At 37.8% G+C, this 14087-nt stretch overlaps 1 protein-coding gene across 5 annotated transcripts in view; it reads right to left on the bottom strand.

Moving 5' to 3' along the window:
- NCKAP1 (NCK associated protein 1) overlaps positions 1 to 14087 on the bottom strand; it is a 79978-nt gene that overhangs the window by 10985 nt on the left and 54906 nt on the right. For 4 of the 5 annotated variants that reach the window (XM_081940853.1, XM_081940852.1, XM_081940855.1 and 1 more), the window contains exons 17-24: positions 13253 to 13385; positions 11927 to 12046; positions 10202 to 10341; positions 7501 to 7632; positions 5785 to 6003; positions 4325 to 4455; positions 2948 to 3045; positions 1115 to 1208 (exon numbers count right to left, since the gene is read on the bottom strand). In XM_081940853.1, the coding sequence (XP_081796979.1) occupies positions 1115 to 1208; positions 2948 to 3045; positions 4325 to 4455; positions 5785 to 6003; positions 7501 to 7632; positions 10202 to 10341; positions 11927 to 12046; positions 13253 to 13385 (1067 nt within the window). The remainder of the gene's footprint in view (positions 1 to 1114; positions 1209 to 2947; positions 3046 to 4324; positions 4456 to 5784; positions 6004 to 7500; positions 7633 to 10201; positions 10342 to 11926; positions 12047 to 13252; positions 13386 to 14087) is intronic. The other variant, XM_081940854.1, reaches the window with a different exon arrangement.

Here is a 14087-nt window from a genome sequence, read left to right on the forward strand (position 1 = left end):
ACCATATCAAAAGTGGAAGGCCATCCTCCACTCTACCATCTCATCCAACAGGAAAATAATTGCTACTAAACAGTAGTAATCCAAAACCCAAGGCCAGGAAATTTGAGAAGAAGGCATGCCACTTCCTCTTTCAGAACCAAGAGAAGAACTTTTTCTGGAAAGAAGAAAAGTCTGTGGGCTCTCGAAATGACCATTTCCATTTGCCCCAATCCAGTTGGCTTTTTGCAACACTTTTAAGAACTTGGGCACAGGCCTGGGTCTGGGGCTCTGAAAGTGTTAAGAGCCTTGTTACTTGGCTTTACCATTAGTTGATTAACCATCACGACTGCTGCCTGTATTTTACTGATTTTGTGGATGCTTTTATTGTTTTAATTTTTTTAAATTATTTTAACTATACAATTTTAGAATTGTAAGCTGCCCAGAGTAATCTGGTTGAGTTGGAGGCTATAGAAACTGATGAATGAATTGATTAATAAATACATATCCAGCTGGATTTAATTAGCTAAGATGATCAGGGGTAGAGTGCAAACCGTGGAATAGTCTCTATAGTCTGTTTAAAACTCTGGGTTGCCGAAAATAAAAGTAATCCCATATAATTTAACAAAACAATGGCCTAATTACTTCAGGTCATACTGCAGCTTTCTCAAACCTAGCCCCCACCAGTCTCTGGCTTTGAATTCTGAATGAAAGGTAACAAACTAGGAAGATTAAGTTAAGTCTGTGAAATGCAAATCAGATCTAAGACTGAATGAAAGGGAAAGAATGAAAAAAATGAATGCTCTTTTTCCAGAAGCTTGTTTAGAATCCACTTTGATGTCATCTTAAAATTCTGTTAAGCTTTTAAAATATTTGTCTTTATACAGTTTAATTAGTGAGTTTCATTCAGCTAACATAATAGTTTGCTGTATCAGCCATATATGACTGTTCATAAATTTAAGCAATTCGTTAATGAAAGTCCTATTATTTTTAATGAGTGTAACTTGTTAATTTTAGTTTTTATTTGAAAGTGTTGGTCTATTTTGGCTATTTATTTTTTTTGTCACTGAGAAACGTTTATTATCCATTACTTTTACAAGTATGAATATTTACATCTTTTATTCATTAGAATACTTACATGACAATCTTTTGAAGAGAGCTGCCATCTGATCTGGTTTATCAAAACTGGTCCTCATTTGTGTTAGTACTTCAACATTCTCAACCACAAGTTTCTAAGACGAAGCAAGATCTCAGGTCAGGCACAGATCTGAGTATAGTAATAAGTGCATGCTTTAGAACATTTCAGTGTGGCAAGCAGGAAACAGCTCATGAAATCCAGATCTTCCTACTATCTGACCAGAAGAACTATGTCATTACACTATTTTAGCCTAAATACACAGCAAACAGAAAGCTTCGAGTGTAATAATAAAAGCTCTGTCTGCTTCATAAAGCATTTATTGTTCTAATCATCTCACAAAATTGGCCAAAGCTGGTTTGGAATAACTGGATTGCATTCCTCAATCTGGGCTAAGGTGGCCTAAAAAGAAAGTAGAGCAGAGCAGAGCAAAAAGCACAGAAATGCAGAATAGAGAGCAAAGCAAAATAAAGCAAATTATAAATAACATTCTCTGCATAATATGCAAAGAAAATTGAAAGCATAACCACAGCAGAACACAATATCCAATACAGTACATCATTGGTCCACATCAACATCACTTTTACAGGTTTTCCTGATGGAAAAGCAACTTACATTTTCTGAGTTTGGTCTGGCTAGAGCTTCAAAACATTCTTTTGTATCATTCCTTCTTCTATTTTGGCAGGATTTTTATAGTAAATTTTTTAGACTAATTTATAAGATATAGGTAATTTGCATTCAAAGAATTAAAGCTATAGCTCTAAGGCTACATACCATACCACTCTGCAGGATACTACATCTCAAGGATGAAGTTTCCTGAATCATTACCGGATTTCCTTAAATTAGGGATAGACAACTTTAAACCAGGCACATTTCGGATTTCAACTTCCATCAAGCAGCCAAGGCAAGAAGTTGTGCTTCAAAGTATCAAGGGGCATTTGTTAATGCAGAGCTGGCCCAGAAAGATGTGGTGCAGACAATTTGGGGCACATTATGTTATGCCCGTGACACTCTTGTTTTATGCTGCATTGTTGCAGTGGGTTTTTGGATATAATGCGATGTGCTGGTAAATCACTATAAAACCCTCAATGGGTTCAGGATACTTGCAGTTTTTGTGTTCACCCCATCAGACCAAATAGCACTGACATGCACCAGGTCCTGTCCATAAAGAAATATGATTTTGTAGGGTTTCAAAGTCATGCCTTCTCTGCCATGATAACTGCCCTGTGGAACAGAATCACCTCAGACCAGCTGGGCCCTGACCTTTCTGGATTTTCATAAGGGCCAGGATGTTCTCCTAGGCCCTAAACCAGGAGGTTAAACCAGTTCTGTTGGTGGATTTGTGGTTTGGTCTCTATGGATTGATATTCAATTTTTAGGTCTGATCATTACACATTATTTTTTAAGTTTCTATTTGTTGCATTATGCTGTGTTGACTTTATTACTTGCTGTGTGCCCGTGCTAATACAAATTGTTTAAATAGATAAATAGGGCATATGGCAGCCACAAAACGGAAAGTTATATGTAATCAGATGTAAAAGAGCTGTCCAGCCAATCCCAGGCATTTATGATCTACCGAGATATGCTGTTTGAGCATAACTGATGGTTAAACCAACAAGTTTGTGCACTTTAAGAAACTACAAAAATTACAAAACTACAAAACATTTTCCTAAACTGAAACGAGTTTGCCATTCAGATGAAATGCAGGGGAAAATCCTGACGAATAAGGACAAAAGATGGTACTAATTTAAATCATTTGAGGGATACCTTATTTCAACACAAATTTGACTGTTAAATTATAAAAACAGTATCCATGCAAGATTATTGAAAAGCTACCTTGAGTTCAGCAACCTGTGAGGAAATATGCCACATAAGACTTTCACTTAAGAACTTCATACCATATGGACCAAGGAGTTCTGATAGGGCTCTCATTTCTAAGGAAGAAAAATCACATTCATTTGTTTTAATATAATAATATTATACACACACACACACACACACACACACACACACAAAGGCCAAATACAACTCACTCATCACAAAATCTTCAGAACCGTAAAGCCTACAAACTTGAAATTTGACATGTATGTTCCTCTTGGCTTCTAGGTGCGCGCTAAGAAAGGATTTTTCGAAATGACCATCAGATCATTAGTATTTTTATACAGTAATTAACACACTCTGATGCTAAGCAGTTCTATTCCCACCTGAAAAGAACTCTGTTCCAATTGCCAGTTGCTTTACATTCCATTGCCTCAGTTCAAACTGGCAGACATTCCACTCCTTCACTCAGGAGCAGTCTGTGGTACTTTACGGTACTAAACGTAGGTACCTCACCACAATGTCTACGCCTTCCACATGTGCAACTACTTCCGGACTCAAGGCGGCGGGAGCGATATCCCCTTATGTATTTCAATATCCCCTTATGTGCTTCAATCACCGACCACCACTGAGCCAACGGATTGAACCGGATTTCTCCTGCGCTGCCCAATCACATAGTTTCGTCATGAAGCACGGGTATCCAGCTAGTGCCTTAATATAATGCATGCAGTATATATTGCTAATCTGTTCTGTAAGCATCTTAGATATGTACACCATTTCAAGCACCCACAATAGAAAATAATTTGCAATCTATTTGCTGCAATGTAAAAACAAAACAGGTAAATGGATTGTGAAACTAGCCAGTTTGATCTAGTGGTTAGGACACCAGGTTAGAAACTGAGAGATCATGAGTTCTAGTCTCTCCTTAGGCATGAAAGCCAACTAGATGACCCTTAAGACCAGTCCCTCTCTCTCAGCCCAACTCATTTCACAAGGTTGCTGTTCTTGTGGGGAAAATTGGAGGAGGAAAGTGTGTTGGATGTATTCATTGCCTTGAGTTATTTTAAAAATAATAAGGGTGGGATATACACAAATAGAAACTCTCCTCACTATAAAAACAAACCTATTTTCAACTGTTGCTTCTTACGCCATCTCCACTCCTTAGCTCCCTTTGATCCATCACATGTGTCAAAGGTGCAACTTTTGAAGACCTTAGAGGAAGCCTCACTGTGTGAGCTGAATTCTCTTTATTACTCTCTGAGTTCAACAATACAGCTTTGCTATCTGACCTCCCAATGTAGTATTTATATTTAAGGGTGTTACTTGACAGAATTACCTGATGGAAAAATTCCCAATATTTTCAAACAATGTTATAAACATTTACAGAAAACCTACCTGAGATGTCTGAATATTCTTCTGCATTAAATGTCAGCTCATTTTCGGTAGGCAAGTTGACAAATGCCTTCATCGCAGGGAAATAAGCTATATGGCCATTACTGACTTGCCGTAGCAAAGTTTCCAGATACCTTAACAAAAGGAAATGTATGTTCACAGTAGAATTCACAGCATATCAACTCTGACAAGATCTATATGAAGTTTTGTCTTTGATAATACACATAAAACAACCGGATGTATTAAATGCCCATCTTCAGAACATGTAATATTCAGTTAAAACCAATTTGAAATTTCCTTAATAGGAAACTAAAAAAACTTCAGTAAGCTGATATACTAATTAATATCCTGGGTACAGCCTCTGAAGGTTTGAATGTATTGAAGACCTTTATTGAAGCTAAACTGGCAATTTATTACTTAAAAAAAAAACTTTGCACACTATACAAGAGATTTGGAACACATAATTGAGGTAACCTAGGCTGTCAGGCTTCAAGGAACATTATCTGTTTCTGTAAAAATATTATCTTTTTTCTGTAAAAAAGAATTTAGAATCTACTGGATCACTAAGGAAATAATTTTAAAAGATTGTCTTCATTCTTTCTACATAGATGTTATGAGTATACACTTGTCATTCTATATCGCTTAGGAGTTATTGCTATTGTGAACTATGTTTTACTTGGAAAGCAGTTGGAGTTAAAAAATATTAATGTTTTATTATACTGTCTCTAAAAATGTAGAATCTTTTAATCTATGAAGTTCTTAGGATATACTTTTGGAAAGAAAAGGTAATTATGTATTCCTAAAAGAATACTTGGGTCCTTTGGGATATATATTGATTTGATAAAATCTGGCAACTCTGTCTTTGAATTTGCTTTGAACCAAATCAGAAGCAAGACCGGATACTACTTGGGTTTAATTCAGTTAAAAACTGAATCTTAACGTGGACACTGAAGAAAAGAAGTTTTCTTCTTTTCACTTTTTAAAAAAGAAATATTAATTTAGGATTAGATATAATTCAGGTAGGTGAGGTTTTTATAGTTATTTTAAAAGCTTCCCCTTCCTGGTACAATGTGTTTGAGGGATGCTTAATGTTTTTTTCCTTTTTGAGAGCATGCTTTTTCCTTTCCGTTTTTTTTTCTCACTATAGTTTCTTTTTAATGTATTCTTTCAAAACACATAGTTTTTTTATTCCATGGTAATGTAGTTCATATAGCTATACTGATACTAAAACCCAAGTTTTTAAAAGAAGTATTAATTGCAATGTTTTTAAAGTTTCAAAGTTTTAAACTTGGAAGTTTTTTTTTTAAAAAAAAGGTCTCTTGAGATATTCAGTTTCAAGCTGCATAATGAAGCAGGGCACACTGTTCTCTTTCACTTGGGCACTCATTCTCAATCTTTTTTTTAAGTCTGAAAGTCCGTCTCTTACAAAACACAACAGGGAAAACAGTCATTCAAATTCTTACCAATTTGTGTATAGACTGGTGATGGTTGGCTCCCCATGGCTATCTAAATGCTGGGTTTGCTGAAGGAGGACATTATTAAACACTCTTGTGATGTCAATCTGTACATAATTTTCTATTGACTGGAGCACTGTCATATAAGCTCTGACACTCGTTAACAATTCTGAAGGTTTTGCAATTTCTTGTGTGGCCTGATTATACATTGTCATCCCAACAATTGACCTTTGTAAAAATGAAAGAAGTTATTATCACATTAGTGTCATGCAGGTGCTAAATAATCTAAACAAAAAGTTTTCAGAAAAGCAAAACCTGGCTTTAAACTACTATAACACAGTTATTCGTATCATCTGATGTTTGCCTGCTTTTCTAGTACCAACAAAGGATTGGTACTCAGCTCATGGCTGAAATGAGGGGTTCTTGATGCTCTCTGAGCTTGATTGTTTTCCTGCAGAAGTTTCATTATCCAAACTAGTAACATCATCAGTGCTATTAAGAAGTGGGCTTTGCTCTCTGTTTATATTTATAAGTTTATAGAATATAAACTGAGCGCAAACCACACTCCTTACTAGCACTGATGATGTTACTAGTTTGGATAATGAAATGTCTGCAAGAAAACAACCAAACCTCATGGATTTCTAATGACACTGATTGCTTCGCCCATGATTGGAATTAAAATGTTTAACAGGCTAGAACAGCGATGGCGAACCTTTTTTGGCTCGTGTGCCATAAGTGGGGGGAGCGCAAGGGGGGTCGTGTGCGGGTGTGCCGTACCCATAATGCAATGCACGACCCTGTGCGTATGCGCGCACTACAGGCGCTTCCCCCCATTTTTACATGCTTTTTTTGCCCTCCCCAGGCTCCAGAGGCTTTATAGCAGCTTGGGGAGGGCGAAAACAGCCTCCCCTGCCCTCCCGGACGCTCTCCGGAGGCATCAGGGAAGCCTCCGGACAGTCCCTGAAGCCTTCGGAGCGCTCAAAACGACCCTCCGAGCAAACCGGAAGTCTGGGGAGGGCGAAAAATGGCTTTAAAAAAGGGTGAACTCTGCTGGCCAGCGCGTGCATGCACGCTGGCCAGCTGACAGGGCAGCGTCTCGCGTGCCCTGACAAATGGCTCCCCGTGCCACCCGTGCCATAGGTTTGCCATCACTGGGCTAGAAGTTTCCATACAGAGATGTTGACACATGCTTTGATCTACCTGACATAACTGAACTGGTAGGCTTAATCAAAAGCAACAGACTCTTGTGTTTGTAAAAACAATAGAGGTGCTTATTGCAAAATGTCAAGCGACTAGGATCTTTCTAAGATTCAATGATTCTACTTGTTTTGATATTAAGGACAGGCATATCCCACTATCTAAACTTAAGGTGTTTGTCATGAATACCTCATTGCTATGCTCCTAACCTTGGTAATACTATAATCCCTATAAAGTGACAAAAGACAAAGCACAATATAGTTCATGACTGAAAGTAAGCAGTCACACAACTATAAAGTTTGCCAGTACCTAATGCAGGGGTGTCAAACTCGTGGTGACACATTGTTGTCACATGACTTTTTCCCCTTCGCTAAACCGGGGGTGGGCGGGGCCATTGAGTAACACATCCAGTCCATGGGCCGCGAGTTTGATACCCCTGACCTAATGGAACATACACACAGAAGATTTCAAAGAAGTATTGTTCATGACAGCCAAAGGTAAAGATTTAAAACTGTTGATCGGACTTACTTGGTAAAACGAATTTCCAAGTGAGATGTTAAATACTCCCTTGGGGTAAAGGTGTGTTCCCATACGATCATGTTTGGAACGTAATTGATAGAAAAGCAGAGTTCAGAAAGTGCTGTGTGCAATTTGTCCAGGCTTGAGTAGGTGAAAAGAAAAGAAAATTCAAGTTACATAAGATAAAACTACATAAATCTAAATGCAAATCTACATAAATCCCAATCTGAAGAAAAAGATACAAATAAGAGGGAGGACATATATGCTATTAGAATACAATTATATAATTCTTTCAGAGTGGTTAAGACATCAGGCTAGAAACAGAGAAACTATGAGCTCCAGTCTTGCCTTAGGCACAAAACCAGCTGAGTGATCTTCAACCAGTCCCTTTCTCTTAGCCTTAGCAAGGAGGCAAAGTATTTCTAAAAAAGCTTGCCAAGAAAACTGCAGGGACTTGTCCAGGCAGTCTGAAAGAATCAGATGTAATTGAACAAAAAGATATTTTTATATTAAGACAAATAGCACAGGGATAAAAGAGATACAATTGGTTTGTTCTATCTTGTGTTGAATGGGAAGGAGAAGGTTAAAATACAGAAACAGGTGTTTGTTGTGCAGATCCAGTATTGGTAGTAGCCCGCCAACATACATGAATTCACCATAAGCAAATTTGAGTATCCTTGGCAAATGTATTTTGCATTCCAATTTGCCTTGCATGGCTCCAATATCAGTGGAGTTGAGAAGAACAGTGTTATGGTTGTTCTTCTCAAAAGAGGTGGAGGGAGATCAACTACATGGGCTGATCTTGTCCTTTCTCAGCCATCATCTGATGAAAGTAGAAGTCTCTACTGCATCCAAGGTAAAATTTAATACTAAAACAGAAGACATGGCACACCAAGATATTGTTGCTTGCATCTCATCAAAATATGAGGACATGAAGCACACTGATACTTACACAGATTGTAGAATGCTATTACTATTTCCTTGATCTGTACTGTATGCCAGGGGGTTCCAACCCATTAGGCCCATTAGAAACTGGGCAGTGGAAGTAGTGGGTGTGTGTGCTTGAACATGTATGAAGCTACATTTTTGAAAGTGGCACACAGGCATTCACACAAAACCGTCCCCTCTTCCCCGCTGGCGCCAGTCCGCTGAACTGGAAAGGTTGGAGGCCACTGCTGTGTGCCAAGGAAGGTTTTTAAGCAGGATTCTCATTGATAAGGTCTAAGAGGTGACAAACTAAATTTGGAACATCCTGTTAAGTTTAACTGAGTAGGGAGCACGCAGACCAATTAGTGCTCTGTAGCAGTAATTGAGGTAAAACATGAGAAGCGTTTCTTTTGTTGATTCAGAGAAAACATTTGATAAAGTGAATAGAATTGAATTCTGGAATATTTTCTGCAAATATGCAATTGAAAATTGGCTAATTAATGTAGTAACACTAGTATATGACAGAAGAACTTGCAAGAGAGTGGAATGTTTAGCAAATGATTCAACACAAAACGGGGGAGAAAGACAAAGATGTGAAATGTTCCCTGGTTTTTAAATATATTTGCGAAGGTGTTTATGATGACGTTACAGATTATGTTGGTTGGCATCATGAATGTCCACATGCTTTTGTAAAACAAAATAGAGTCCTGAATGATGCAGAGAATGGCAGGCAGTAAGTATATGGTGTAAATTAAAGCATGGGCCTGAAAATTAAACTATCATATTAAGTTATTAAACACCAAGGTAAGTGATAAGTGATTATAGACTGAATATAAATGTACATGATCAGTGCAAAAAAAAAAAAGAGCAATGCTGTGAGGGGTTGGTCATATATAAAAGGACAGTGCCTGATTTCAAGAGAAAGTGGATGGCTATTCTTACCTTCTCCTCTAAGAAAGGTGGGGTTGATGGAGTTGATTATATTCTCAAAAAGGAAGGAGTGAATAGGGAATGAAATCATATGTGATGTGGTAGAAACAAGGATGGCTTCAAGGATAGAAAGCTATGGGGAGGTATAGTGAATGGTACAGATTGCAAAATATATTTAGCCATATTTCCTCTCCTTTCTCTTATCTTGTGCTTTTAAGTAGTTTAACTTTGCGGGATCGTATCCTGCCCCATACATCCCTGCGACCAATCCGCTCTCACAGAGAGGGACTCCTCCGGGTGCCATCCACTAGGCAGTGCCAGAGGGCGGCACCCAGGAGTAGGGCCTTCTCTGTGATGGGCCCAGCCCTCTGGAATGACCTCCCCCCAGATATCAGGATACCGACGGATCTCCGCTCCTTCCGCACGAAACTCAAGACCCACCTGTTCCAATTAGCCGGCCTGGCTTAATCAGAACTTCTAACCTCCCTGGCAATTTTAAACTGTATATTTAAATCTTTTGGGTATTTTAATTGTTTTAATTGTATTAATTTTATTGTTATTTATTTTAACTTTGTGGCTTTTACTTTTTGTATTGTTAATTGTTGATGTATTTACCTCCTCCATGCCACATGCCTTTATATTTGATTGTACGTCGCCCCGAGTCCCTTCGCGGAGAGGGCGCGACTGATAAATTGAATCAAATAAATAAATATTCCTCCCTCCTTTTTTGCCTTTTGCACAGCACTACTTAGCCCGAAAGGGAAGAGCACGATATTTATGTATGCATATAAAAGACAGAAGAAAAGTTAAGGCAAATATCTACTTAAATATAAATAATCTCAGAATTACTCACTTGGTCACTACCAGCCTATTTTTTCTCATGCTTTCTACTCCTGGTTTTTCTCTTTCTGGTTCTCCTTTCTTACCCGTCTGTTTCTTTGACTTTTTGTTCACTGCTTGGCTAATGGTTTTGGCACAATGTTTTGGCAGTAACTTAAAAAAGGAGAGGAAAAAAAAATTCAAAACAGGTTACAATTTAAAAAAAATCTAATTTCATTTGCAATACTGCACTTTGGATCTTCAGTATCATTTTGCCTTTGAGGATTTGAGTAAGACTGTCCCATTTCCAGGATTTTACCCACTTGCAATATAGTAATGACATTTAAAATTGAAAAATGATTTTATTCTAATTTCTGTTATGAAAGGCTATGCTGGTTTCTGTTTGAAATAGACTGGGTTATTATGAAAAAGACTTCATTAGGAATTTAAATATTATATTATGTAACAATACTTAAATTGCTAGGATTGTCTGCCCATCCATCCATTTTATGTCTCCTCCACTTTAGCCAAGTCAACTTTGAGCAGCTAACAAGGGTGAAAATGTTACAATATGGAACACGATAAATTCAAATATCATATAGTAAAATACATTAAACTGGGGACTAGGCATGCACACTTTATTATTCCAGGAGGTTTATCATCCTGGCTCACATCAGAATTAAGGTTTCAGAGTTTTCTTAAAGGTTGGCAGGGGTAGGGCCAATTTAGTATTGGGGATGTCTGTTATTCCATAGGGTAGGTGCTTTAACAGAGAATATGCGCCCCATAGACCCCAGGAAATAGTTCTGTTTAATTAACAGGACCTGAAGTATGCCAACCCTTTCAGATCTTGTAGGATGGGCAGTTACCGTATTTTTCGGAGTATAAGATGCTCTGAAGTATAAGACACACCTTAGTTTTTGGGGAGGAAAATAAGATAAAAAAATTCTGCCTCTGCCTACCAGCATCCATGGTATTCAACTGGCTAGCGTCCTGTCAGTGTGTGAGAGAGTTGAGAGCTCTTTGGAAACAAACAGTATTTGCTGTATGAGCAAAAAGGAAGGAGACAGCAAGGAGCCAGGACGTAGCTTTTTCTGTACTAAAACTGCATGCTGTGCTGATATCTGAAACTAAAACTGAAACTTCTCTCCTACCACATTCAAAAATCTGCTTTTGGTATTAAATATTTACTTAATGTGTTATATTATATATAAAGAGAAGTTATTGAATCCTACTGAATCAGTTACTTGTGGGCGCTTTCTGAATGTGATTGCTGCTGCAAACTCTGATATGTCCTTGCAGCAAATCGCGAACAGCCAAGTCAGCTTCTGCACATTATTGCAGCCTGATTCAGCATAAGCAGCTGATTGGCGGGTAGATCGGCCTCCTGGAATACCCCCAATCAGCTGTCCCAGGCTGCAGGGATTGCCACATTTGGTGTATAAGATGCACCCAAATTTTCACCCTCTTTTTTTTGGGGGGGGAGTGCATTTTATACTCCAGAAATTGGAGATGATCTCACAAATATTCACTTTTTTTTTCTTACTTTATATATTTTTCATTTTATATAGGTGACATTTCACATAGAGTGGAGGAAAAAAACAGGTTTGTGCCCAAAGGTCTTTTCAATGTGAGTGGGGGACAAGGTAAACTATGGAAGACAAAGGTTACAGGCAGGGATAAACAAAGAATGTATAATTATTGCATAGTACCGAGTTTCATTTAGTTACAGTACAAAATAACAAGATTTAATTCTCACCTGGTCACTTAGGGTACATTGCTCTGTACAAATATCTGTGATAAGATTCCGAGCCTGTTTAGCCATTTCATCCAAAAACATGTTACACAAGGAGAGACTGCGATCACCAATGTGGTGTCTCTATCAAGATAGATAAATCAATTCTCAATTTTTCTACTCTTTTAAAATTAGGAGATCATTAATCCTCATTGAAAATAGCTTTTAAAATTTATTTGAACTAACATCACAGCAAATAGTCTCATTCTTTATAGTTTAGTCACTACATTAAAGTATTTGGTTATACACACTGAGCAACAGGATATAAATCTAACGAATAAACAAATATATTGAGTACATATGGCTAGATCTCCCTTCAAAAGTATTAACATTAAAGAGATGACATGCATTCTTACTATACCTAGCTAACCTCTTTCCACCCCAGATATATGTGAATCAGGGGTGGGATTCTACCGGTTTGGACCGGTTCAGGCAAACTGGTAGCTCCGATGATCAGCTGGGAGCGAACCAGTTCTCCCCGATGATCTGATGGGCCCACCCACCCACGCTAATTTCCCACCTTTATCTTCTCAGCTGATTCGCGCAGCAGAGCAAATTGCTGCGTGAATCAGCTGTGTTATTTCTCTGAAGAAACCCGGGAGTGAAGATTTCTTCAAACTGCACACGCAAATCGTGTGATCACCAAACTGGGGGGGATCCCACCACTGATGTGAACCAATATGAATAATTTTATACCACACATTTTAAAAAACCCTTAACTTAGAAGGAATGAAACTAATCAGCTAAGAATTATCTGTCTCTTTTGAAATCTTGCTGAGTTGGGGACGAGACAGAAATGCATTCCTTACTTTCTGACATATTACCTCTAAACCAATTTTTCCCCTTTCTTCAACATTGCCCCAAGCAGACTAAGTCAGGCTGATCTGATAGGAACCATGTCTTTCTACCTGAACCCGTCTTTGTATCATGTATCAACTTATGCTCCATGTATTTTAAGTTTCCGCTGTCCAAAGGGTCACTTATAGAGATGGAAGGTGTAAATGTTTTAATAAACTAGTTGGCACATTTGAACACTGATTTAAATTTTAATGTATTTATCTATATGTACGTATGAGTGAATTCATAACCAGCCCTCTCTGTTTTTTATTTGTCAAGAATGGAGGAATTTCTAATACAACAGACAAAATTTTGAACTGCATTCAACCAGATTCATTGTGGCTGATGAAGCAGACACCCTAATCTAGTCTTGCCTTTATATACATAAAAACAGTATGATCCTCCAGCTTCTCTTTCTACTTATGCAAGGGATACTTTAAGTCACAGTATTACCTCTTCTGGGCACAGTTCATGGGTACAGCTCATAAAGTGAGTGCAAAGCAGCGGAAATGCAATTGAATATCTGGACTGGGAGGGCAATTCCAAGCACTGCTGAAACATCTTCTCAAAAGCACGACTGTAAAAACTGTTCAGAATTATGATTCATTTTCATTTTACTTGGAAAAAAGTGTTTTATATCAATAAACAGTATAAAACATGCTACTAAGTGCATACATTTAACATACCAGAAATCATGTCCTATATTCTATTTATCTAAAGACTGAAACACAATATAACATGAGAGTGTCACAAATTATTCTAAGCAGGGGGTTGGACTAGAAGACCTTCAAGATCCCTTCCAACTCTGTTATTCTATTCTATTCTATTCTACCTGTTCCTTTCCTATCCTATTAAAATTGGAGGAATAAGTATATTTAGAGCAATAATAAATTGCAACAGAATCAATCTCCAGTTCAAATGTTTCTGAAATAAATAAGTCATCATGGTTCTCTTGAAATGAAAAAAAAGAACAGAACAATTTTTTAAAAATTCACCCCAATATCAACTGCAGAGGAATGTTTCTAAATGGATTTTGATTATAAAACATAAAAGCAAAATAATGAAAAAGGGGTATACCTGTGTCCCGTTGCCTGTTTGGTATAGTGGTTATAAGGCACCAGTCTAAAAATGGGGACACTTGAGTGTTATTCCTGGCTTAGGCACAAAGTCACCTGGAAGAACTTAGCTCTGTCACTCTCACTCAGCCCTATAACACATCCATTTTTTAAAAATGCTGCCAAGAAAACTGCAAAGGGCAGTTTCCAGGAGTCAAAACTGATTGGATGGC

The sequence above is a fragment of the Natrix helvetica genome (genome assembly GCF_964273705.1).
Source record: "Natrix helvetica genome assembly, chromosome: 1".
Taxonomy (NCBI): Eukaryota; Metazoa; Chordata; class Lepidosauria; order Squamata; family Natricidae; genus Natrix; species Natrix helvetica.